The 24,363-nt window shown below is 39.1% G+C and overlaps 1 protein-coding gene across 1 annotated transcript in view; it reads left to right on the forward strand.

Moving 5' to 3' along the window:
- Positions 1-23,933, forward strand: part of LOC146450419 (DNA ligase 4-like) — a 38,104-nt gene extending 14,171 nt beyond the window's left edge. Inside the window, exons 14-30 of the mRNA XM_085100502.1 lie at positions 441-500; positions 1,272-1,372; positions 2,052-2,104; positions 8,344-8,382; positions 9,252-9,341; positions 10,245-10,364; positions 11,595-11,674; positions 12,348-12,453; positions 13,314-13,463; positions 14,163-14,252; positions 14,608-14,696; positions 15,299-15,347; positions 16,010-16,171; positions 17,263-17,357; positions 18,562-18,604; positions 19,361-19,470; positions 19,912-23,933. Of these exons, the coding sequence (XP_084956628.1) occupies positions 441-500; positions 1,272-1,372; positions 2,052-2,104; positions 8,344-8,382; positions 9,252-9,341; positions 10,245-10,364; positions 11,595-11,674; positions 12,348-12,453; positions 13,314-13,463; positions 14,163-14,252; positions 14,608-14,696; positions 15,299-15,347; positions 16,010-16,171; positions 17,263-17,357; positions 18,562-18,604; positions 19,361-19,470; positions 19,912-20,050 (1,576 nt within the window). The 3' untranslated portion in view covers positions 20,051-23,933. The remainder of the gene's footprint in view (positions 1-440; positions 501-1,271; positions 1,373-2,051; positions 2,105-8,343; positions 8,383-9,251; positions 9,342-10,244; positions 10,365-11,594; positions 11,675-12,347; positions 12,454-13,313; positions 13,464-14,162; positions 14,253-14,607; positions 14,697-15,298; positions 15,348-16,009; positions 16,172-17,262; positions 17,358-18,561; positions 18,605-19,360; positions 19,471-19,911) is intronic.
- The last annotated feature ends 430 nt before the right edge of the window (positions 23,934-24,363 follow it).

The raw sequence follows: 24,363 nt of genomic DNA on the forward strand, positions 1-24,363 counted from the left end.
TTTTGTGCGTTTTTATGAGCGTTTTTAGGGTTTTCGTACGCTAAAAATTATTGTTAAATGTGCCAGTCGCCATTCTTTTTCGGTATGGTGGATTTGATAGATCTGTAATATATTAGCCATAGATTTAAAGCTAGTGTGCCTATGAAAATGTTCTGTATGTGTGATGAAGACAGTTAATATCAAACCTTATCCCTAGATTGAACACACTAAATAGGATAGTGTAACACAAAGGTTTAATAATTTTAAAGTATTATTGAGAAAGAGGTAACTTTGCGGTTGCTCTTAGCCGGAACGATGTACGTGTGATTGGAAATGACAGTTCATAGCATTCTTTACTTTTGTGTTTGTTGACTTACCAATGTAATTGATATTACTTGTTGGTTGTTTTTTATTGTACACAAACGGTACTGCTTATACAATAAAATTGTTCTTTATTTAAGAATGCTGAAGCCGAGGCCAGGATATTTTCAGTTGGTTGAAAGGCAGGATGCTTCAACAAGGTATATTGTATGATTACATCATTTTATAGAGTAAGGAGACCTTAGTGTTCTTTAGGTGTTGTTAATATATACATGAATGATAGAACTTTAAAGTCGTCTGCTCTTTATGCGCCACAAAGATACCGACAGCGTTCTTTAAGAGTGGTTATCTAATTGCTCCTTCAATTTTAATAGCAATTTTGAAGGCTTTAGTAGATTTTGAACTTGTAGATTGCAAGCCTCGTGTAGGTTGTTAGAAAGTGATGGGTGTAACCAACACTCCAGTGCTCTACCACTCAGCTATCAATAGAATATGAAAAAGGGAATGTGAAATATTTCAGTCAAACATCATATATGTCATGGTCACCTCGTGACAAATCTACGGTCTTCTCTGTTTTAAATTTTCATCCTTAGTTCCAGTTTATATTATTCCCTATATTCACTCTCATTTATTCATCCTCCACGGGTATGTGCCACCAACTCACAAGATGACAAGAAAACTCAGTACAGCACTGTACCGATCTCGTAGAGGTCATGGGTTCAAAGCCCTAATTTTTTTACAGGTTTTCTTCTCGCAGCTGCTCAAGCTGTGTACATAACTGCCATGGCCTTTCTGTGGTGTTGCACCTGATATGTGACTCAACGAGGCTTGTGATTTGCTTTTGCCAACATCATCACCTTTTGCATTAAAGCCGCGACTGTCAAGCCTTTGTTGCCATCCATGTTAGTTATCAAATGGGATGTTCATGTTCAAACTTACACAAACCGACATTTTTTTATATTCTTTCGTAGAGGAGATGTTGTCAAAGCTCTTAATGAGGCAATCGATAAAAGAGAAGAAGGCTTGGTTATCAAATCACCATCCTCAATTTACAAACCGAACGTGAGAAATGGTATGCAATCCAGTAAAAACAATGACCCGCATAAAAAAAAACTGTGATTTGCTGTTTCACGTTGATGTAGCCTACAGAACAGGCGTCATTTTTTTGCGTTTTTTTTTTTTCTTTCAGGCGAGCGGACCTAAGCGCCCCTTCCGTCGCGCGTGACTCACGCTCCGCGCTCGCTTCGTGCTTGCCTCCGCTGGCCTGAAAAACGCAAAAAAAAAACCCGCCTGCAGGCTAAGGTTGATGCGTTTATTATATATAGAATGCGTAATCAGAAATCAGTCTGGACAGGTTCCCAAAATTGTTTCTGGAAATGTACAGTTTCTACTGAAAAATTGCTTAAATTAGTGTATGTTTGACTCTGACAGGTGTAATTATCACATTAAACGCTTATTAACTGTATAGTGGATAAATTAAATCAAATGTATTACAGTATGTAACACAGCCTATTTAAACATGCCCCAGTGTTGTCTGATCTTAAGTAAATTTTCGTACGAGAATCTGTTTCATTTGTCAGGCTGAATTGCTTCTTACATATTAGATGCTTTATTGGCCAAAATTCAGCATGGAGGTTCTTAATCCGCTGTTTCTTTTATGCGGGTTTTTTCTTGTATTTGGTGTCTGTCTGTTAGAAAGAAAACATCAGTTTTTCGTCCACTGAAGTAGTTTCTTTGTACTAAATTTGTAGGAAGTGGATGGCTCAAAGTCAAACCAGAATACGTGGATAGTTTGAGCGAAGAGGTAATGGTTTTTTTGTTCTTCAGTTCACGCTTGTAGAATTGTTAGCTATAATCGAAACGGAACTACTGTACACAGTAACAAACAGGAACAAACTGCTCTTCAATTGTCACTCATCTGCCCGTTTGAGTGGTAGGCACGACTTCGGATCCGGCTTTGCTCCCCGAAAGGGGGAGGGGGAGGGGGTGAGCGCGGGCTTATTTTTCCGAACAGCGGTTGGTAATCGAGGCTATTTGAGTGGCCGTATTTGGATTTTACAATGTGGCCGTTGGCCGCATTAACGCATTAAGGATGTGGCCGTAATATTGAGATTGGCCCTTTGGCGGGGTTCCACTGTATTTATATCATTAGTGAGCTGTTGATGAAGATGAATGAAACAAAATTTTGGAATTCCTGGTGAGACGGAAGAAGGCTGCTATCTCAAATATTCGACTGAGAGGGAAAAAAATGTTAATGATGCAGTTCAAGATGATATCATTGCTCCCGCAGGCATCCTTGTAGCTCGCTCGTAAAAGTACTTACAGTTGAAAATACAGTTCTCATACCCTTTGCCTGAACAGAGCGCGCACAGAATAACTGGGTAATGATGACGTAAGCACCCTCAGGGGGTAATGGACAAATGCTCCGAGATCTGAGCTATAAGACTGCATGACTCCCCTGTCGTAAAGCGGGGATCAATTTTCTGCATGTCATTTTAAAATACTCCCCTGAAACCGTTGAGCCGAATTCGGGGAGTTAAAATCGGAGAAATTATCCTTCGTGGACGGCCAAAGGACTATTTAATGACTCAAAAAGAGGAATTCGGAGAGTTTGTGAACACAAAGCGAAGAGGGATTGCCATCGCGAGGTATCATCCAAATAGCAGACTTTTCTCGGAAATTCTCGAGCCCGGCCGGCATAGAACTAGTGAAGTAGTTTATACGTGCTTGATAGAAAATTTGCACTCAAATGTTTTTTGATCAAGATTAATTGCCAATTTAGTCCAGTCATCTAATGAAATTTTTATGGTCGAAGTCAAACTAATTGCAACAGAATTTCTGTCACTGCCAAATGATTGATAGTGGTCAACTTACCAACATACTAAAAGTTCCCCAAAATTCGTGTGGTGGAACACGCTTAGATTAAGCATTGTAATATTTGGAGTATGTACCACCGGGTACCCACGTCGCGGTAACTTATAATAAATCGAAACACACAAAATAAAGTTGTTTTGAGCGGTTCTAAGCCATCTTGAACTACAATAAATGTTTATAATGTACAAAAATGTTATTAACAGATAAAAATAAAATTTGATTTGAGTGGTTTTAGACTCCAACGGTGTAACATGGACACTTGGCAGTATTCAGTTCGTTTCGCTGCATTGTCTGTATGTTCTGTACTCACGGATTTTTATTTTTATTACTGGACGTTTATGGTTTCTCTGCAATATCTACTTGTTCTATTTACAGCAGCGTCGTGCTGTGAGAAACGGCAAGTCTGATTTATGTTTTACATTGTATTTTTATCATGCATATTTAGGTTATTTGTATATGTCATCGCATGTGGCCGAGTAAAATCTATAACGATTAATATCACGCGTGTTTTCAGAAGTGACGAGGGTGATTTCTGTAACTTCTGAAAACTCAAGTGATAGTAATCATTAATTTTACGAGGAATCATGCGATTAAATGTCTATGAGATAGAGGTCAAAATTACGGTTAAAGTTTTAAAGCCTTTTTTTTTACTCAAAGGCGCCCGATTCGGCGATGTAAGAAGACTTGCTCGACCAACAAAGTCTTGTTCAAAAAAAATTTATCGTCTAAGAAAGAACTACAAATTTAATAGTCGTTCTTAACTGCAATAAAAAAAAAGTCTTCCTAATGCCGGGATAAAAGGCTGCGACAAATAAATTAAAGCGAAGGACATGTCATTGTGGACGTTTCACCTCCTTCAACATGCCTAAAACAAGAAACAACAAGTTCCAACAGTTTGGCAATTCGATTTCTTTCACTACTTTCAGCCTTTTTCTTCAAATCGTACCGCAGGTAAATACACTAGCGCTTAATAATTCACAAACAGAATTAGTTATTGAAATATAATATGATTTCTTCCAAGGGAATTTATTCTACAAAGACGTACGCAACTACAATGCATCATGGATTGCTGCTTTTGCAGCGAGTCCATGGACAATGGAGATCCCACGGTCACTTTGACGGAAAAGGGTTGCAGAAACATCAATTAATAGTATAAGCCAGACACTTAACCAGTGCACAATCCAGGTGAAAACTGGCCAATGCGTACATAAGAAATGCCGTCTTGATTTCATCAATTCCAAAAACAAAAACAAAAACAGGAAGCCGTAATATTGATCAGAACGAAAGAACAACTATCGCTCGCCTCGCATGCCGATCCCACAGAGACTGCACGTACCGCCCTGGCGTCTTGTACTGACCCCACTGAGACTGCTGTAAAGCTCGGGAGCCAACTAGTCAAATCGGCAGCAGTATCCCGCAAAACGACATTCCTTTACAGATACAACTTGATGACGTCCAAGCGGAATCCAGAAACGAAAGTGATGAAGAAGATATTAAGGTGGCGAGAACCATGCTAAGACGAGTTGAAAAAGGCAGATTCACAGTAGAGGAAGTTTGTTCTACAGAAATGGTCCAAAGAATTTCAGAAAAGCTTAAGCACGTACAAAGTTCAATGAAGAATCAATGGACTGCTGTTGTGTGGACTCCATATGAGGAAATGGTAGAAATACGGCGCAGATTCATGAAAGCCGAATGCACGGAAATTGGAGTCTGCACCTCCAATCGGTTTATGACATGCTTCCTTATTTTGCCGCTGCTGGTCACCGACTTTATGCTAAATCGGCCTATATCTACCTACAAATAATGAATGAGCTTCAAAACACTCACCCAAACATTTACAAGAACTTTTAGGATGGACTTCATTGCGCACGTAGAAGGATTGATTTTGGGCGGGGCTTTCCACCGATTTGATGATTGAATAAGTTCTAACGCGCAGCGTTAAGACGAGCGGTGGTTTAACTCGAGGTAAAGGATTGTCAGAGACGCAGGCGCTTGTTTGGTTAATGTCAATGCCTGCTTGTGCAGAAGGCAACGACGCCATGCAGACCCTTACTGGTGTTAGGTATTCACCTTGTTTATAGTATTATATTTGTATTTATGTTACCACAATCAGTACAAATCAGACTGATATTCTCACTTTTCTAATTACAGGTATCAAAGTAGTGAACAGCATAGGGACGCCACAGAAGCAAGATAGCTGCGCGATTATAATGACACCCTTGATCTAGTTGATTACCTTTCCCAGAGAGATATATTTTCCCAGGATCATGCGCTGCGCTGCATTGCAACAGGTGTCCTTGCTGACGAGGAAGTTAATGTTGATAAGTGCAAGGAAGTAGGAGACAAGGTGTTAAGTTCTATGGTTGGCAAAAATGCGCATGACTACTCATTTCGTAAGAAAGACCAAGTAGTTACCCTTACGTGCAAGACGGCCGTGAGGTTAAGTGAAGGCAACATCCAGGTGGATCCACAGTTGCTGTTTCAGAGATTGAGTTTTGTAGCAACTGGAGGACAGTATGACAATCCCCAATCGTTCTTCAAGGTTGAGATGTGCGGTTATCCACCAGCATTATTTGATTCCTCGCTCCTATCTGGACTCGAACGAAGAATGAGCAAACAAACAAGTCTACAGGAAAGTTTCACTTTGTTCTTGATGACGGCGCACTCCTCCATCGCATTCCCTGGCCACATGGCCTTACCTACACGGAAATTCTCTCGCTCTATGTACAACATGTGACCCAAAGGTACAGCCAGGCTACGGTAGTATTTGATGGATATGAAGAGGGGCCTTCCACAAAAGACTGCGAGCATCCAAGAAGATCCGGTGTCTCTGGTCCATCAGTGAACTTTGATAGCGACATGGTTTTGAACCTGAAGAAGGACGTGTTTCTAAGTAATACCGCCAACAAGCAACGGCTCATAAAACTACTTAGGGAGAAACTGCAACTTTCGGGATGCAATATTATCCACGCTCCAGGAGACGCAGACCTGATGATAGTCCAAATGGCCAATCAGTCCGCAAAGTCAATCACAACAGTCCTTGTAGGAGATGACATAGACCTTCTAGTTTTGCTTTGTCATCATAGTGATTAAAGCACTCGTGATCTGTTTTTCATCCCTCAGCCAAAGCAAAGGTCAATGAAACAAAAGATTTAGACACAGACGACAGAGACTAGGACCAGAAACTTGCGCAAACATTATTTTTGTTCACGCAGTTCTAGGATGTGTGATACAACTTCAGGAATACATGGGATTGGCATGGGATTGGTTTGGCTCTTAAGAATATTATGAAGGTTGCAGAATTTTAGGAGCAAGATGAGGCTTTTAATAATGAAGATGCCACAAAGAATGATATTATTGCAGTTGGAGAGAAAGCGTTTGTTTGTCTATACAACGGCCGGTCTGACGAAATTCAGGATTCGTTACGATATTCGAGATTCTGACAGAAGATCACAACAGGGACTTGTACATCCCGAATGTCTCCCTCCGACTTCTGCAGCCGCGGTCTACCACAGCCTCAGGGTTTACCACCAGGTACAGCAGTGGAGAGGTGATGCACTCCGGCCACAAGACTGGAGTTGGAAACTAGTAGATGGAAGTCTCCTACCCGTAAGAACTGACCTACCAGCAGCTCACGGGTCTTTGTTAGAGATTATTAGGTGTAGAAAACATGGACTGGATTGCTTGGCAACACGTGGTAATTGTAGAGGACAGAGTTGCCCGAATTCCGCCTCACCAGACCTCAGCATTAACGATGAATGAAAATCACATCGATATCCCTCCTGAATATGCAACAAACGGGTATATTAGCCCCCCCCCCCCCCCCACATTCCTATTCCCATTGGAATCCCCCAAACAATCCAGTTGGGTCAGTTTAAGTAGATTATTATATGGAAGTTACCAGATAAGCCAAGAAAATGATATATATTATGGGATTGTTTCTTTTTTGACCTGTTGAATTATGGACCACACCCTGTGCCTGTTATGTCAAACATCACTAAATGCTTAAAATGTTGCACAGTCTTTATCAAATTCACCAAACGTGCTATGCAAGTAATAGAAAAAACGCATTTGCATTAGCTAGTAACAATATTTTAGCCTTTCTTGTAATTAAAGTTAACTTATTAATAAAAAATCTCTTTCCGCGACGTGGGTACCCTGTGGTACATGCTTGAAATATTATAATGCTTTATCTAAGCATGTTCCACCACACGTATTTTGGGGAACTTTTAGTATGTTAGTAAGTTGACCACCATCTATCATTTGGCAGTGACAGAAATTCTGTTGCAATTAGTTTGACTTCAAACCACAAGATGACTGGACTAATTAATAACTATTGATCTTCGTTTTCCTGACAGCTCTCCTAACAACTGTCCTAACAGCTTTTCATAACAGCGAAATTTTTGAAAAACATGCATATTTCGGGTGAATCAATACTCCTCAAGATGACTCCGCCGTTCGCTAGTATGGAGAAGCTTTCCTCGAAACGAAAATGGAACACGTTGAGTTTTCTGAAGTAAACATGCGTGGGCTTATCTCAACAATTTTGTTTGTTTTCGATTTTTTTTTTCTCTCTTTCTGTATATATCTTCATTCACGAAAACTCGTAAATAATCAATAATCTATTGCGATTTAATTTTTAACACTAGTGTGTTGACATAAAAAAAAAGTAAGCAATGATGTTTTTTTAAGAAGAAAATTAAGTATCATATATATTCCTCACCGTAAAAGTGTTATTTTTTCAAGCCACTGCTAAGTCACGGAACAACTTATAAGAGATACATTGCAAGTCGGTCACATTGTTGTGTAATCTTTGTCTTTTTGCATGCTAATTGCTTTCGGGATTTTCTTTGATTTCAAAGAATGCCCATATAATTACAGCATGAATGACCAATCTTGTCGGATGTAAAGGTGCGAAATGCCACTACATAATTTTCCAAAAATAAATCCTTCGCTCATCAGATTGCAGATGAGGGATCTGTGATAGATTAGTGTTAAAAAGCAGCGGGAATTTGTAGTGTAAACTATAGTCTAGTTTATAGTGGTAAAGTTAGTGTATAGCAGGGGCTGTTGGGGATAGCAATTTATGACAAGTGTTTCATATAGTGAAAGGCTTCTGTATGTCATTTTATAGTTCAACAGTTCCACACTCATAACACTTTCTTTCAGATGGATCTCCTGATCGTGGGTGGCTATTTTGGAGTTGGTGTAAGTTATCTTCTGTTTTTTAGAGCTTCTTTTGTTTTGTTGCTTTCTTTGCCACAAGCTTTTACTATGTCTTTACAATGTGTTGATACAAATGTATATTGACTGAATTTACCTTCCTGTGTGATGAGAGAACATTATGGGGCACCGAACGAGCGCATGTAAGCAAAATACTAAAAATGTTGTTTCCCAGGTCGTTTTATGTCTGTTTTAAAAAGGCAATTTTGTGACGCTAATCAGTTTGATCTGTTAGGTACCCTTAGCTGAAAGTTTATACAAAACAGAATCCTTTATCCCGAGTTTACGACCTGCTCTTGGCTTTCCGAAAACGCACTTTTAACTCTTTTCGTACTTTTAACAACGTGACTGTTTGCTCCTCGGAAAACAAAAGAGGTTAGTTTTACAGCGGCGAAAGTTTGAGGTTTCCTTGAAGAAAACTCCAGTTTTCCGGCCTCACAATTAAATTCGAATGTGTAAGGCAGAAAATGCCTTTGGAACAGGTGTTCAACCGAAACGATCCGTTGGATGCCCCTCAAAGTTATTGCTCACTTGAGCTCGTTAAATCAGTAATTAAATCAGTATATAATGCTTGAATGAAAGATACTAGGAAAAGTAACTTTAGTTGTTTTGTTCTAAATTAGAATGTTTCCAGGACAGGTTTCTCATTTCAGTGTGGAGTTTGGTATCACATCTGTTAAATTGAATTGATAGAATAAAATAATTACCCGAAATGCAGTAACTTTGATCATTGACAAATACCAATTTGATTTTCGACAAGTTATATTATGATTAATTTTTTATGAATGTATTAGGTCCCTTAAATTAAGCGTCGAATAATAAATCAAAACAATGCAGACTTACTCACATTTCAGCGTCGTAGTGGAATGATATCTCATTTTATGTGTGCCGTGGCTGTATCATCTGCAGGAGGACATCCAAACGTGTTTCACTCATTTTGTAAGGTAAACTATAAGAAATATTAATTTGAAAAATTTTGTTGCAGTATTTAGTTGGAAAGGTTGTATTGTTTATTTGTATGTTTTTATAAGATGTTACCCTACTCATGCCAAAATAAGGTTAAACAGTGAGATTAAGTAAGAGATAAATACCGAGAACGGAGGTATTAATCCATATACATTCCGAGGGCCGTAGGCCCGAGGGATGTTTATGGATTAATACCGACGTTCGAGGTATTTATCTGAATAGCGATCCTTTGTTCAAGGGGACAAACGCCGGCTAAATGGAAAGGGAATGTAATGTTTGTTTTTGTCATATTTAACCTTTTCTTTTGTTTTTATTTGTTATTGTTTTCTTGTTTTGTGTTCAGCTATAAAACACTTCGCCATTTTTCCCTTTGCCTAGTTTGGTTTTTCTTTAGCTGAAATACTTTAGGTTTCTTGTGAGACTTCCGTAGCACTGCACACTAACTTCACAGCTGCACAGCTCCCTTATAGGTTCACAGGGATGGAAACTGGCATTGTCTCTGCCTCTTTAATTACAATAACCAATAGAATAACAATAATTAATAGACTAACGATATTGGTGACCAATAGAGCGTTTTTATTCACGTGACTACCGGTCATATTGGTTTACTGAAACAAAAGAAAGTATTTGCATAAAAGTAGAGTTCAATTCCCAGAGGTTTAGTTTGGGAGACCAACATGGCCGCCATTTCTTTGTTTTGGGACACCAACATGGCCGCCGTGACGTCATGTGAAAACACTCAATAGAACAATGATCTTGTTGATTATTCTTCATTTGAAACTTGTCACTGGTTTGTTAATTATATGTTACAGTATATACAGACATGTAATTACAGCAAACTAAATGAATGGTGTGACTTTCTACACGTTGTCTCCACAAAGGTGGGCTCTGGGTACACGATGAATGAGTTGCATGAGCTAGATCAACTATTGCGTCCACACTGGAAGCCATTTGATACTAAAAAGCCTCCTGAATCAGTTATTTTGGCCCCTGGATACAAAGTAAGTATGCTTTGTGCAACATTTTAATTATAAGTTTGTTAGTGGCAGACCTTTACAAGAACCGTAATTATTTTGGGATACATTGCCAATTTTTGAAGCTTGATATGTTTTGTTTTCAATTTTCAGAAAGATCTCGTTTAGAAGTTAAAGTGAAAGTGTCACGGGGATTTTTATCCTTTTTGGTGAAAATGGTGCAAACAAACTTAGTGACAAATAAACACGGAGATAAAGACATCAGCTGAATTCTCGAAAGGGAAAGCTCGTGATCTGTTCTTGCGCGTTTTGGAAACAAAATGCGAGAACTTGATTAAAGTGCCAAACGATTTTCAATTTGGAATCGATTCTGACCCAGTCTATGTATGACCAGAGACTCATGACATTTTTAGTACACTAGGGTGGTATTCTGTAACAAAACTAGAGCGTTTTTTGTAGCTTTTTGTTGATAGAAAAAAGTTTTGGGGTTTTTGAAATCCGTGTGGCCCTTCCCCTTTAACAAAGTTAAAGAAAAAAAGGTTTGTTTATTGACAATGTTATGAGCAAAAACGACCCTACGATCAATTTCTTTATACTGCTGTCAGTCCCTTTGTGGGAAGATAACGCGAGAGTGCTAAAAGTGCGACGTGAGCTCGACGAAGCTGTAGCTAGGAAACAGTCTGTTCCAAATCCATTCATCCCGTTCGCTCCAGTTCAATGTATCCCTCGCCCGCGTGTAGCTCAAGCAAACGGTCTGTTCCAAATCCATTCACCTTGTTCGCTCCAATTCAGTTTACCCTCGCCCCGTGTATAGCTCAAGCTCGCCCCTGACTATTTAGAAAGGGACTGCTTTAATTGAAGTGCTTCGATGCCTAATATTAACAATCTGTTAACGCAACGTAAATTTCTCCTCACCAGTTGTCATTTAAGAAACCTTTTGTGTTTGGTAAACAGTCCAGTAAGTGGGAAATATGATTAGCAAAGTTAATAGCAGTTTTAATTTTGAATCTCTTGGCAGACATTTTTACTTCCTAAATAAATCATCATCTCTTTAATTCCCTTGTTGTGGAAATAATAATCCTACACAGTTGCCGCTAATATTGCGTCTTTAATCATTCATCTTTCCCTTTTTGAAAACAAGAATCCAATTTTAAGGTTTCTATTTTCTTTTAAGTTTCGATTAAGTTTTTATAAATCTTGATTATGGTAATTTGTTAAGACCCAAGTTTCCAATGGTATGCGTTGTTTGGAATGTAGGAAAAGCCAGATGTGTGGATCGAGCCATCCAAATCCAAGATTGTTCAGATTAAGGCTACAGAAATCATTGCTTCTGACAAGTGAGTTTTATTCTGTAAAGTCCATCTCTCTAATAAGTCTCCCGTAAACTTCAAACTTTAAAGTACGTACGTGCCCTGTTGTAGTTTCTCCTGTGCTTCCCGTTGAGTGGTGAGACATTTAAGTTGAACTGGTAGTTAAACGCAAAGAAATATGAAATTGTGGGGTTGGACACTGAGATGGGGAATACAATGAAACTTGTATTCACTGAACCAACAAAAAATGGTGGTTACCGAAAATAAGCCTTCTATGTGCAATAGATTAGGATACACCATATTGCAAGATATTTTTACGGGTGTTAAAATGAGTTCCCGCATTTTTTAAGCAAAAATGAACTCCACTGTTTAATTTTCCAGTACTACTGTTTGATGCAGAGCATGTCCATTAGACCCTTTTTGTCGTTTTTGTGATGTTTTGTAGCTTACCGTTTGGCTATAGAAAAGAGTCACATGTAGCGTCTAGCTTTGAAATTATACGCTTGATTTGTTAAGAATCAAAAACATCTGCAATCGCTTCTCAAACCATTAATAGTTCTTGGCCGAGAAATAATTAATATTGCTTTTCCAAACCTCTTTCACGGTAGTGGTTTCCTTTTGGGTTCTCAGTCTTGAGAACCCTTTGAAATTTAGCAAACAATAAACGTGTCGCACAAATAATATTTTCGTTTATTTCCAGGTTCAAAACTGGTTTAACTCTTCGCTTTCCAAGAGTGGAGGCAATAAGGAAGGATAAGATGTGGTATGAATGTTTGAATCTGACTGAACTTGCCAGGCTGAAGTCGGTAAGGAAAGGACAATTTCTTGTCTATTGATTTAGAAACAACGCTTACTTCTATAATAAAAGTGAGAGTCACATTTCAGAAAATCGAGTGAGGCTTTCCTCGTGTACTGTACGTAAACAACAATTTATACTGGCCAAAATATACGTCCTCGTAAAAAGTATTGTCTGTTGTAAATACATTGTCTACTGAGTAGCCGAGCGGTAGAGGTAGTAAAATTTAAGGCGTAGATGAGTAAATTCAGTGGAAAAAGATAAGAAACGAGCTGCTTTTTAAAAGGAAGTTTAAGATGTCAAAAAAGAACGAACTTGGCTCAGACTGACCTGTCGTCACCCTTGCTGATTTTTGTTTATGCGTCGAACTAGCAAACTAAATCTCACTGAATACGCGTAAGAGACCTGTGCATTCCAGCGACTTCCAGTGCATCCTACAGTCATCGCAGCGCATGCCTCCAATTAAATACCAATCACAGTTAGCGTCAATGCAAGACACGCAATGGAGGTGAAATATATGAAAGCTATATAATTGAACTACGATGAAAGAATTATTAATAAATGAAAGATCATCACAGTTACGACAGCTCCCAATGAAAAATTGCAATATTTGCCGTAGCAGTCGAAGAAGAATCGTAGAAGACAACATGGAGCAGGGAAAGGGGTGCATGAATATTACATCGCATAATGAATTGAGTCTCCCATCAACCAACAGTGGTCAGAAAGTGGAACCCGTATGTAGCAGGTCTTGGGTTCGACTTCAGTCTCGTAACCAGTATTCGTTTATACCAGAAACAAAGTAAATCCGTTTTTATAAGACAAATTAATATCTGCATGATCAAAAGTGCTTGTGATTATATTTCAATACAGATGGCAGAAGGAAAACTAACATATCAGCACACTCATACAGAGCACACTAATGAGCCTGCCAAGAAAAAGCGGAGGGAAGCAACGAGAGTTGAACACGTCACTACTGTTGCAGAGCATTTCAAACCGGCTGACTTGTCATCTGTAAAACAGGTGAGCTTGGGCAATGATAGCACACCTTTGCAGTTTTTAACATGATTGTGAAGCCAGCTCTACAGTCAAGGGAGCTGGCTTCTCTGTCAAAACATCAAAGGAACTTATCAATGGCTTCATAGCTCCTGAATGAAGAAAGCAATGCCGGGGTGAAAATAAGTGGCTGATTGCTTCAGGGTGAAAAGTTGAATGGGTCAGTACGTAGTGCACGCTACCCGAAAACTAACCCTTTAATGCTTGTGCTTAGGCTAAGAATGGTGGCACACAAGTACGTTTTCCTTAGAATGTTTGTTTTTACTAGGTGTAGGTGTATTTTCTCGCGTTTACCACATCATTTGGCACGTCTTTTCTCGACAAGATTCCTGTTGAACGTGGAGATTAGTCAAGGAAAAATTGTTCAGTTTTATTATGCCTTGTGTGCGACAAATTTGCCATGTTTTTTTTCTTAACAAGTGTCTTTGTTAGAGAACACTTATTCGTGTGCAAACATTCAGTCGCGATCGCCAGGAAAAACTCGCCAAGAAAACTTGTCATCTTTTACACTAACAAGTAATTTGTCAAGGATGATTCATACTAGAAAACGTGTTCATTCTCTACACACGAGCAAGTTAAAATTGTTCAAATTAAACTTGTCACGAGCTTAGTGGTGTACGACCAGTCAAACATTTGTGATTTTCGATTGTTAAATATCTTTTTCAGGTGTCACAGATGTTTCAAGACAAGGAGTTTTGTATTGTTAATGGTCCTACATCTCATCCCAAGTCCTTGCTGGAGATGAAAGTGGCCGAGGTATTCCATATTTGATGGTTATTTCCGAGATTTTTTCGATGCATTATGAATGAAAATTTGGAAAGAGCCTACATCATGAAATTGTAATTTAATTACGGAGTGCGCGGTAATGTTTCAGTTACAAGGTGATGGTGCTGTTTCCTCACCCCGGTTGTCTCGCTCTACCCGGAACCCGAAAGGAATGCTGGGTATTCTGTGATGGAGTTGCAACCATCAAGGGTATGCGAGGGGGGGGGGGGGGTATGTGGGGGCAGTAATACTCCTAGTTGCTCTTACTCTTTTATTCTGCCGTAGATGGCAGGAACTCTAGCTCAATAAACTCAACAATAACAGAAATATCCTACTTTTTCAACAGAACGGAGGCACACTGACTCAAAACCCTGACCAAGACACGTATTGCATCATTGCTGAAAGGGTCAATTTGAGAGTCAAAAATATTATAAGGTGATGTACTGCGTCACGGTGGTACTCCCTTGCTGTGCTAACGACCCATAGGATAATTCATATCATAATGCTTATATTATACGACAAAACATTTTCGGGAACAAATACTCACCAAAACGAATGCAAATATGAGACCTATTACACTTTTTGAGAGCACGCGCAACTAAAACACTGTTACAAGCCTAGATTTGAGGAAAGAAACACTTCGTAAAAATAATCAGTTTATTGAACGAAATGTTGTGTAAAAAAAGACCGGGTATTAACTGGTCAGCTTTTTTGAGTCTTTAGGAGGGAGAAAGTGAACCCACTCATTTAAATACCCAGCCGCATTACTCAACACCCTGTTGAATAATTTCTTATTTTATTCCTAATAACCAAGTGATGTGTGTTTTCCGTCAAGTAACATTGTCACCAGGATTCCGCCCTCCCCCCGAAAGAAAACACTTAAAATTTAATACGTATTCCAAATAAATTGAAAATATTTTTGAAAACATAGAACAACGCGTTTTTTGGTTGAGTACAAATAAATGTACTGTATTTTTTAGTAAAAAAAAAAACCGTAAAGGTAAACTGAGGTAAATAACGGTTGTGTTCTTTTTCAGCCAGAAAAACTTTGATGTTGTTCGGGCGTCGTGGCTTATAAACTGCTTAGTGAGTTGTTGTCTGTTTTGTTATTTGCTGGAAAAATAATGTAGAAGCATTTGAATTTATGTTTGACGATAATGTTTGTATGAGTTTGTATGCAATTTGATTCTTCTACCAGGAAGAAAATTATAAAAAAATCCTGGGTTCTATTATGCTCTCATAATACCCCTGGCTCTTCTATATCGACCTTCAGATCGGAGAACGATTGTCAGCTGAAAATGCAAACCTTTTATGTTCTCATAGGCCTCAACTTAGGTTGCGTTCGATTGATCGTATTCCGGAATAAGAACAAGTGGAATAGCTGCTAGATTTCTCTTTTTAACTAAATTTGGGAAGACATTTCTGCAAACTTACGCTGACACATAATAATTTAAGAGCGAGTTTGTACTCCAGTAACTCCAAAAACCTCTTATGAGGGATTTCTTATAATCATTGTATGTATTCCTATTCCGGAATAGGGTCAATCGAACGCACCCTAAGTGTTGCTGAAAGAAGGCTTCAGGAATAAGGCTGGTTTAAAATCATACTCGTACTCAAACTCGTATTCTAATACTCTAATTTCCAAGGTCTCTATTCTCTACTCAATTTGTGTCACTTTTATTGTTGGAAACCCATTAACGAGAGAATCAATAGTTAACACTCCATCTGTTTTTTGTGCCCTAAATAAGGAATGTGGACAGCTGAATCCATGGCAACCAAGTGACATGTTGCATCGCTCACCTCGCACTGCTGATAAATTTGCTGAAGAATATGATCGCCATGGCGATAGCTACACTCAGGACGCTACCGTTGAATCCCTGAAAGAAGTGTTTAATAATGTCCAAAGCCAGGTAGAGTGGGTTTACGTAACTCGTGTAATACATAGCAGGCAGGCACCATTGGACGCTAATGGGCCCTTTGCAGCTAACTGTCACATTGTACAAAAAACACCTTGCTGGAGAGCAAGCTATCCACTGGGACGTCCAAAACAAAGAAAATTCAAATTTGACTGGATGAATTTTCTTTGTTTTGGATATCCCAGTGCGTAGCTTGCTCTCCAGCAGGGTGTTTTTTGTACCATGTGACCGTTAGCTACAAAGGACCCATTCCATTCGTGTTTTTGACTAACATTATATTTGTTACTCAGGATAAGTCACTATCCAGCAGATAAGATAAGTACCCTTTGAACAAACGGAGCCTGGTTATTTGTAACTTCAACGGTCGATGATTAAAAAAAAAAAGAAAATGAAAGTTAATATACCCTGCCGCTTTGCGGCTCGTTAAATATCCACCACTATTAACACGTATGTGGACTGCAGATAAAACACTTTTGATTGGAACATTCTTACACTACAAGTAAATTAAACAGTTTCAGAGGCACCTAAAACCAAGAACCTCTGCGATGCCGATGCAAAGGATAGGTACGAAACTATGAAATGGTCATCTGTGTGGACTGCGGATAAAATATGTCATGAATGAAAGATTCTCGCGGTGATCTTAGCAACTTCAGAACTTGCAAAGAAAGTGTGCAAATATAGCAGGCATAATATGACTGAACTTTTACGGCTGATAGAGACGATAGAGAAGTTTTATTCAGGGAGGTTAGTAAATCTTGATGTGGAAGAGTGGACGGGCATTCTTTTCCTAGTTTCCAAACTGAATTTGTCTCAGTTGCTGAAAACATATTCTAGAGAGAGCGAGAAAGTGAGTGCTTAGTGTTAGCAAAGAGGGCGCTAAATCGAACGAAAACAAAAAGACTTTACTTTGTTGATATTTTTTCAACATTGAACAAGCTTATCCTAGGGATGGGGTTAACTGATAGGCAATGTTTTCTGAGAAGTTTTTGAATGAGACAGATCAAACAGAAATTCAAAAGTAACATGCTGATTTGAAAATATATTTATGTCAGTCATTAACGTTTTTGTATTTGTTTCTTTTTAAGGACTCTTCAGTTCCGCTTTCAAGAGACGAAATGCTAGAAATAATGGAACACTATTTTCCTAATAATTCTCCCATGGGACTGTTCAAACACTGTAGGTAAGACAAACCTAACTCACAAAATAATTTAGCCTCGTTTGATTTAGCTTGGTGACCCCAAGGCAAAACTGTTTTCATCTGAAGGGTTACACTTTGTAAGCAGCATACACAATTTTTTATCTAACAAATGCGTTTTTTAGAATCTTACCTTATTCGTGTCCGCCAGGGGCGCCCAACGCGGGCTCTTTTGGTTGAAAAGTTTGCTCAGAGCCTTAACCACCTCAGGCTTGGTCGCACAGTGCCAGCTGATCCAGGTATAACTTTGCGTCTTTAAGGAAACCTCCAATCTTGAAATAACTTAACGTTAAATTGTTGAAAATATAATCTTATTTCAAATTTCGTTGGAAACCATGGAAATAACAGTTTTTTGTCGGACAAAGCAATATTGGATTATCGCTTGTTTTCCCAGGCAACCATGTTGGATTTCATGACGTAATAAACCTTTACTATTCTTTTGTTTGCATTCAAATTAGCCCTTCTTGCCTTAATTATTCAAGCTGAAATATTCTTTTGATTTTTGAGCTTAAGAATAAGGCAAGAAAGGCGAATTTGAATATTAAAGACCATTAGAATGGTAGCCATTTTGGAATAAGATCTATTATGTTGAAAGACCGTCAGTTCGAAACGACAGAGGGAAGCCGACAGACGATGGCAGACGGTCGAGTCAAACCCAAACATGCGCGGCGATCAGAGCAGACGTATCGGTTTTAGTATTACACCGAGAGGTTTTGCCAATAGGATGTAAGCAGGCGACGTATTTATTAAATTGTAAAATAATTTAAAAGAAAATTTAAAAGCGAGTATAGGCAAAAGTGATATGTAATTTCTACACAGTTGATTGTTATTTCTACTTTTCAAACTAAAATTTAGAATTTAGACATTATTTCCAACAATTTAACGTCAATTTTTAGTCAGAATGGAGGTTCCCTTTAAATCTTCAGCTTAAAAAATCCCAACAGAGCAAACGTTGTTAACTTACACAAACATCCCTTTTAAGATCTGAAAACGATCTGTGGAATTAAAGTATTTTTCTTATATTTTCTCGCGAGTGCCCCTGGCCCATTTAACACGTTTTAAAATCTACCCCACTAAGTCCAATGTGTTGAGTTTTGTTGTTTTTGTTAAACAAATTATTTCGTTTGAGTGGCAAGACCATACAACAGCATACATGCTATAAGTGACTTGCATTGCCCTTCTGTCCTAGGGTATACCTGGATCAGTACAGTTGCATTGGGGACACATCAACGGTATGCGGCCATAGTCGACTGTTGAATTACACTGTGTAAATAGCGCACGGATCACCCCCCTACCAGTTGGAATTTTGTTAACTTCTGAATTGCTATTCAGTTTAGGCTCAATTAAAACTTTATTGAGCCCGGTGTTCAAACTGAGATGGTTAAATACTAACCTGAGGTTAAGTCCATTTCACCTGCCGGTAAACTTAGCCGCAATTAAGTTTCATAAATTTTTATTTCAAAATCTGGCCAACACTAATAACGGAGGTAAGTTTAATCGACAACTTGAGGTCAAATATTTTTTTCTTTACCTCGTATGGACCATATATCCTCAATAGGGCACTACTCATCAGGAAATTGAATGGTTTTCTCCCTTCACTTAAATTTATACTGAAAACTTTGCACTTAGTCTCGCTTTCAAAATGAGATTCACAGCAACTCGGAAATGGCTTACTATCTATCGGGAGTGATGTACTCTGACTGGACATACTATTTCAGTGTGTCCACTGCAAAGATTGATGCACGCAACGAAGTAGATGACGTGTCGTTAGGCCTGACGAACTTTGTTTTGCATGTTGCACTTGTCGTCGAGCCTTAAAAGGCCCGCGAACCATCGTTTGAACAACCGCTTACTGCAAGCTCGAGATAATAAAACCGCGGCTAAAAAAATGAACCATGTGTTGAGCTTAGTAAGCTAACGTTGAGTTAAGCTTGACCTTGTAGACATGCGTTGATACATCACTGTTCCTTTGACGTGTTTATTTCCAGGAGATACCTAACTGCAGTCTGGAGCTACTTGGTTTAAAACTTCGATTGTATGGCGCGCAGATCACAGATACGTTTGACAGTAAAGTCACGCATGTCATTTTTGATGGAAGGTTATTGCATTTATTTATTTGTTTGTTTGTTTGTTTGTTTGTTTGGACAGTTATTTCATGTGATTTGATAGATTCTGTATAGATGATATCTTGCCTTTTCAAAAGAGCTTAGCGTAATAAAAAAAGACAAAATATTGTCAATATGACTTATAGTCAATTACTAACTCCGAGCTTACATGAATAAAATATCTGTCTGTATTTGATTTCACGTCGTGTAAACTTAGTTTTCTTACCCAGGCAGAATAATTATTAATTGTGCCATTGACAGGGAGAGCTGTACATGTTCAGCAGATCGTTTGATCGGTCTGCCAAAGAAATTGTTAGTAAACCTGGATAAGGAACTGAATGCACTTGCTTCAGTGCCAATGTGTGGCGATATGAGGGCAATTATAGTAATTATTTTGTTTATTTATTCAATTTGTTTGTTTGTCTCCTTCTCAGTGATCTTCGACGTTTTGACGAACTCCAAAGAATGCATACCACAGGCCCAAAGCAGCATTTTGTTATCCAGGACTGGGTCACGCAGTCAGTGCAGGCAGGAAAGCTCTTATCAGAAAGACATTTTAGACCTTCCACTTAGTGCAAGTTGCCTTCTCTATTATTTTGATTTAATTTTAGAGAAGAGAGAAAGTGTTGAGGAAACGTGGCACAAAATAGATTTTTTTGAGAATCAATCAACACACAGAGAGCTAATAACGCAGCCAATTTCTATCGGGCAAAAATGGCTCAAGCAAAAACGGGCAGTCGAACCTCCCCTTGCGACCACCTCTCTTAGGCGACCGCGACCACTTTTGCAGATGACAGTTTGCAATTTTCTTTTGTTTTTAACCTCCCGTGAGCGACCACTTGTCACAACGGTCCTTATATCTATCCCCTGTCAGGAGTTGGGCAATTTGTCTTTGTAACATTACCACACACATTCTTGGGTTGTACAGGGGACATGAATGTCACAATCGGAGGTCCGGCTCTCCAGAAATAGACTTGTCCCTCTCGCCGTATTAGGTAATTTATCACGGGCAAACCATCAACTTGGATACTGAAATTCTTTGGCAATATAATTTTGGAAAGTTGCGGCTACTAAAGCTCTGGAGTTACCTTATAGTTATGAGTTCAAACGTTAGACCCCTTGTGGTCTGACCTCTGGTAAGCGACCACCTAGGCTTGACATTTTGGGTGGCCGCTTACGGGAGGTTTGACTGTAGTATTTTCGGTCTGTCGAGCAAAAGGAACGGTCGTTATTGGGGTGGGGTGGGGAGGTGGGGAGGGGAGACGGATCAAAGTCAAACATAGAAAATATGTATCAATTTGCATCAAATGAAGCCCACTTGAGAGTGATAATCTGCTCACGTGTTACATAATTGCATGTTTAATCTGAGAAAGCCGTCCAAACTGTACCAGTTGTTTCACGAGCAAACATCGAACTTAATAGTGAACAGGAGTTGTGAAGTCTGTGGTTCATTTTATGTGCCTTTTCTAACCGTGTCCTAACACGGGAAAGTATAAACCTGGCTAAAACGCATCAAATCAGCAAAATGATTACACAGGCAGCAAATACTACAGCATGGAGGTGTACCTTGGAGGTATCCTCGATAGGGTTAACCTCTGGTACCTCCTTTTCATATAGTTTAAGGACGGTGCCTACTATTGTTACTGCGCATACGTTCTGCGCATCTCGAGAAACTCGGGTTTCCTATGGGTGGTGCCTGCTAATACAGGAATATTTTTGCGCGGTTTAAAACTATGCGGAGAAAGCAGAACTTAGCAAACGCTTTTGGTATCTCGAAAGAAAATTGGGAGTAGCCATGCATTTTTCAGAGATAATTAAGCTTCAATTTAGGAAAAAAATCTCATACATTGCTTCATATTTTGGCGCTTTTTAGAGATATTGTTGCTTAATTATCTTAGAAAAATGCGTGGCTACCCCCAATTTTCGTTTTGGATTCCAATAGGCCTTCCTAAGACCTGCTTTTCCCGCATAGTCATAAACCGCACAAAAATACTTCGATATTAGTAGGCACCGTCCTTAATATTTATTATTGATTGTATGAATAAAATATCATTAGTATTATTAGTATGGAAGTACGGTAAGACATTTTTATTGCGAGATTTACTTTATTTCTACATGTCTTTATTTGACCAATTTATGAAAATCCCATACAAATCCTTACATATTTGCCGTAACCGCCATTACGCAATTCAAATTGTTGTAACACAACACCATAGCGTTCAACACTTATCAGCACTGAGACTTGGGCTGCCTGTGATTATCTTGACCTGCGAAGACGTTTAAAAAAAGAAAGCCGTTTAAACGTGCTTTTATGTTAACTAAACATCCTGTTATTTCTGCCCTTATTTTGACGTCAAATGTTCTAAATCTTCTTTCAGGGTCGGCAGGTCAATAGGGCTATACGACTTTATATACTAAAATTTATCATAAGCACGTAGGTATTAAACTGAAATAAATGTTAGAAATTACAATAGGGTCCTGGTATCCTACAGAGATACACCCAATTAGTACTGTGGGAAATCTTTCCACGATTTCATCTTTCAAGGATAGACGGCCAAAAAAAAAAACTTATAATAATAATAATGTCAGTGAATCGGATTTGCGTTGTGGTAGCAGGAAGCAAGGGACTAACCATGCCTGACACAAATGGTGCGATTTTGAAACATTTCGTGATTAAGAGCGAAACCCTTTTGCTTGGCTTTACCCTCACGGATATGTATCAAACGTGTTTCTTTGTGATTTGAGAATTTATGATTTAGAGGCTGTTTCTAAACCCGGTTTCTATATTGCGTGCTATTTATTTTTGTAAGCTTTTTTGTAATTGGGCACCAGTCAAAAATATCCGAGGTATTTCCTATCAATCATATGCACACCGCATATACCGAGCTCAATATCTTGATTAGTATGATACAACACTTGGAAATACTGATGTGCTACACAATGTTCTAGTCAATGGCTTTTTTCAGTTTTTAAACACCGTTAGACGCCTGATCAGCAGGCCTTTCTTCCTGCGGTATAGTAAACAAACCACCTTTGTTCTCTTCCTGTTTCGCAACCTATTATGAGGAAAAAGGTTAAAGGGGCATTCGATCAGACGGCAAGTCTGTCTTCATGAAACATCGCGTCACGCGATCACGTACAAACAACAGAAGGGGCATTTGTTTCTGAGTAGATCACGAGAGGCTTTTTTAAATGCTTTATTTATCTTACCAAAACGAACAAAGAAATAGCCTGTTACAGGCTCCGCGAAATACGCGAAGGAGAGCGAGCGAGGGGGACGAATCTCGCTTGCTCTCCTTGGCGTTTCTCGCGGAGCCTGGAACACGCTAACAAATGCAATTAAAGAACAAAATTGTTTAAAAAAATAAATCAAACAGCAAAAGTTTAAGTTTATTACATAGCAGTTGTACAGACTGACTCACTGTACCTTCAAAGAAGAACTCCCGGCATTCGGGAACTTTCCAGCATCTTCGGGAGGAGTGACGAAAAGAGTTTCCGGTTCAAGAAATTTCGGACATCTTCACCGTGTGGATCAATTGCGAAAGAGACGCCGGCCGTTAAGTGGGTGTTTAGATTCTAAAAATATTGAAACGATATACCAAAAATAGCGTTGTGATGAAAATTGAAACTACAAAACGCGTCATCTTGTGACGTGTGGGATGTCTCGTTTGCGGTTAGAAAATCATTTATATACAACTCCATCAACTCCCATTCTCAAAGTACAAGAAGCAAAACAAAAACACTACTGCCGAAACCGGTTAATAAAGAAACCAACAGAAGAAATGCAGCTGGAAGAAGCGAAGCCTTCTCGTGACAAACATGAAGGCTTTTCAGTGCCTACGAATCGTCACCATGCCACAAATTTAGAACGATCAGGGATGCATATGCGGTCGATAAGTCACACGAGACTAGAAAGGCTGTATGGGGTTCCAGAAGTATTGCTGGAGATCGCCGTCTTCACAGTAATACTGGGTACGGCTTTTGTCATGTGCATGTTGAGACGACAGATTGCGGGATAAAGAACCACGCTGAACAGTGCCCATGCAGTTGCCACTGAAAAGTCAGCCAGACAGCCAGAGAATATGGCTAGGATTGTTTGCGGTGCAGGATGGACGGAGCTGAGTGGAGTGAAGACAATCGTATGCTCACATCTTGGAAACATAAGCCAGATGAGAAACACAACAAAAAACACAACAAAAAAAGTTCTCGTTAGTCTTGGACTTGATATTTTGTGCGGGAGGAGTTTTGTAACGCGTTTTTCTATGTTTTAAGCCATTTTTTCATCAATTTATCTGTAAACCAATGAAATCGTTTCTATATTTGAAGTTCTATATTTCAAGCGGTAACGACAGACTGTCCAATCACACTTTTCAGTGTAACACGAGTAGTTCCACATACGTCTTGTGAGTTTTCGTTTCTGCTAAAATTGCTTTTAAATAAAGCTACTATAGATGCAGTTTCACTCTATTCACTTTCGCAGTCCTGTATTTGCATAGAATAGAGGCTATGGCGGACTACTGCCCCTCTCTCTCTCCTCGCTCGCCTCAGCGGATGAATCTCAACATGTTCTTCAAATTGTTTTGGTGGACGTAAAGTTTTTGCCGGCATGGCAATGGTAATCGTTTTACGTGACTTTATTATCAACTGCATCGCGAGTAGAGCCGACGCGCGTTGCACGTCCTTGTTCGCTCGCTCTACTGCTGCATGTCCCGAACATAAACAAGACACTACTCCTAGTCTATCTTTTACCCAGGCGCCTCCTAGTTTGGTCTCATTTTGTCAGCATAACAAAAGCTATCCATGTGTTCCAACGATACGGGTACCTTAACAGCTAAAGAAAATCCTCTAATGCTAGTGAGTGTCATGTCATCATCAGCACCTCCTTC

This window comes from Pavona decussata, unplaced genomic scaffold (genome assembly GCF_977016875.1).
Source record: "Pavona decussata unplaced genomic scaffold, jaPavDecu1.1 SCAFFOLD_468, whole genome shotgun sequence".
Classification (NCBI taxonomy): Eukaryota; Metazoa; Cnidaria; class Anthozoa; order Scleractinia; family Agariciidae; genus Pavona; species Pavona decussata.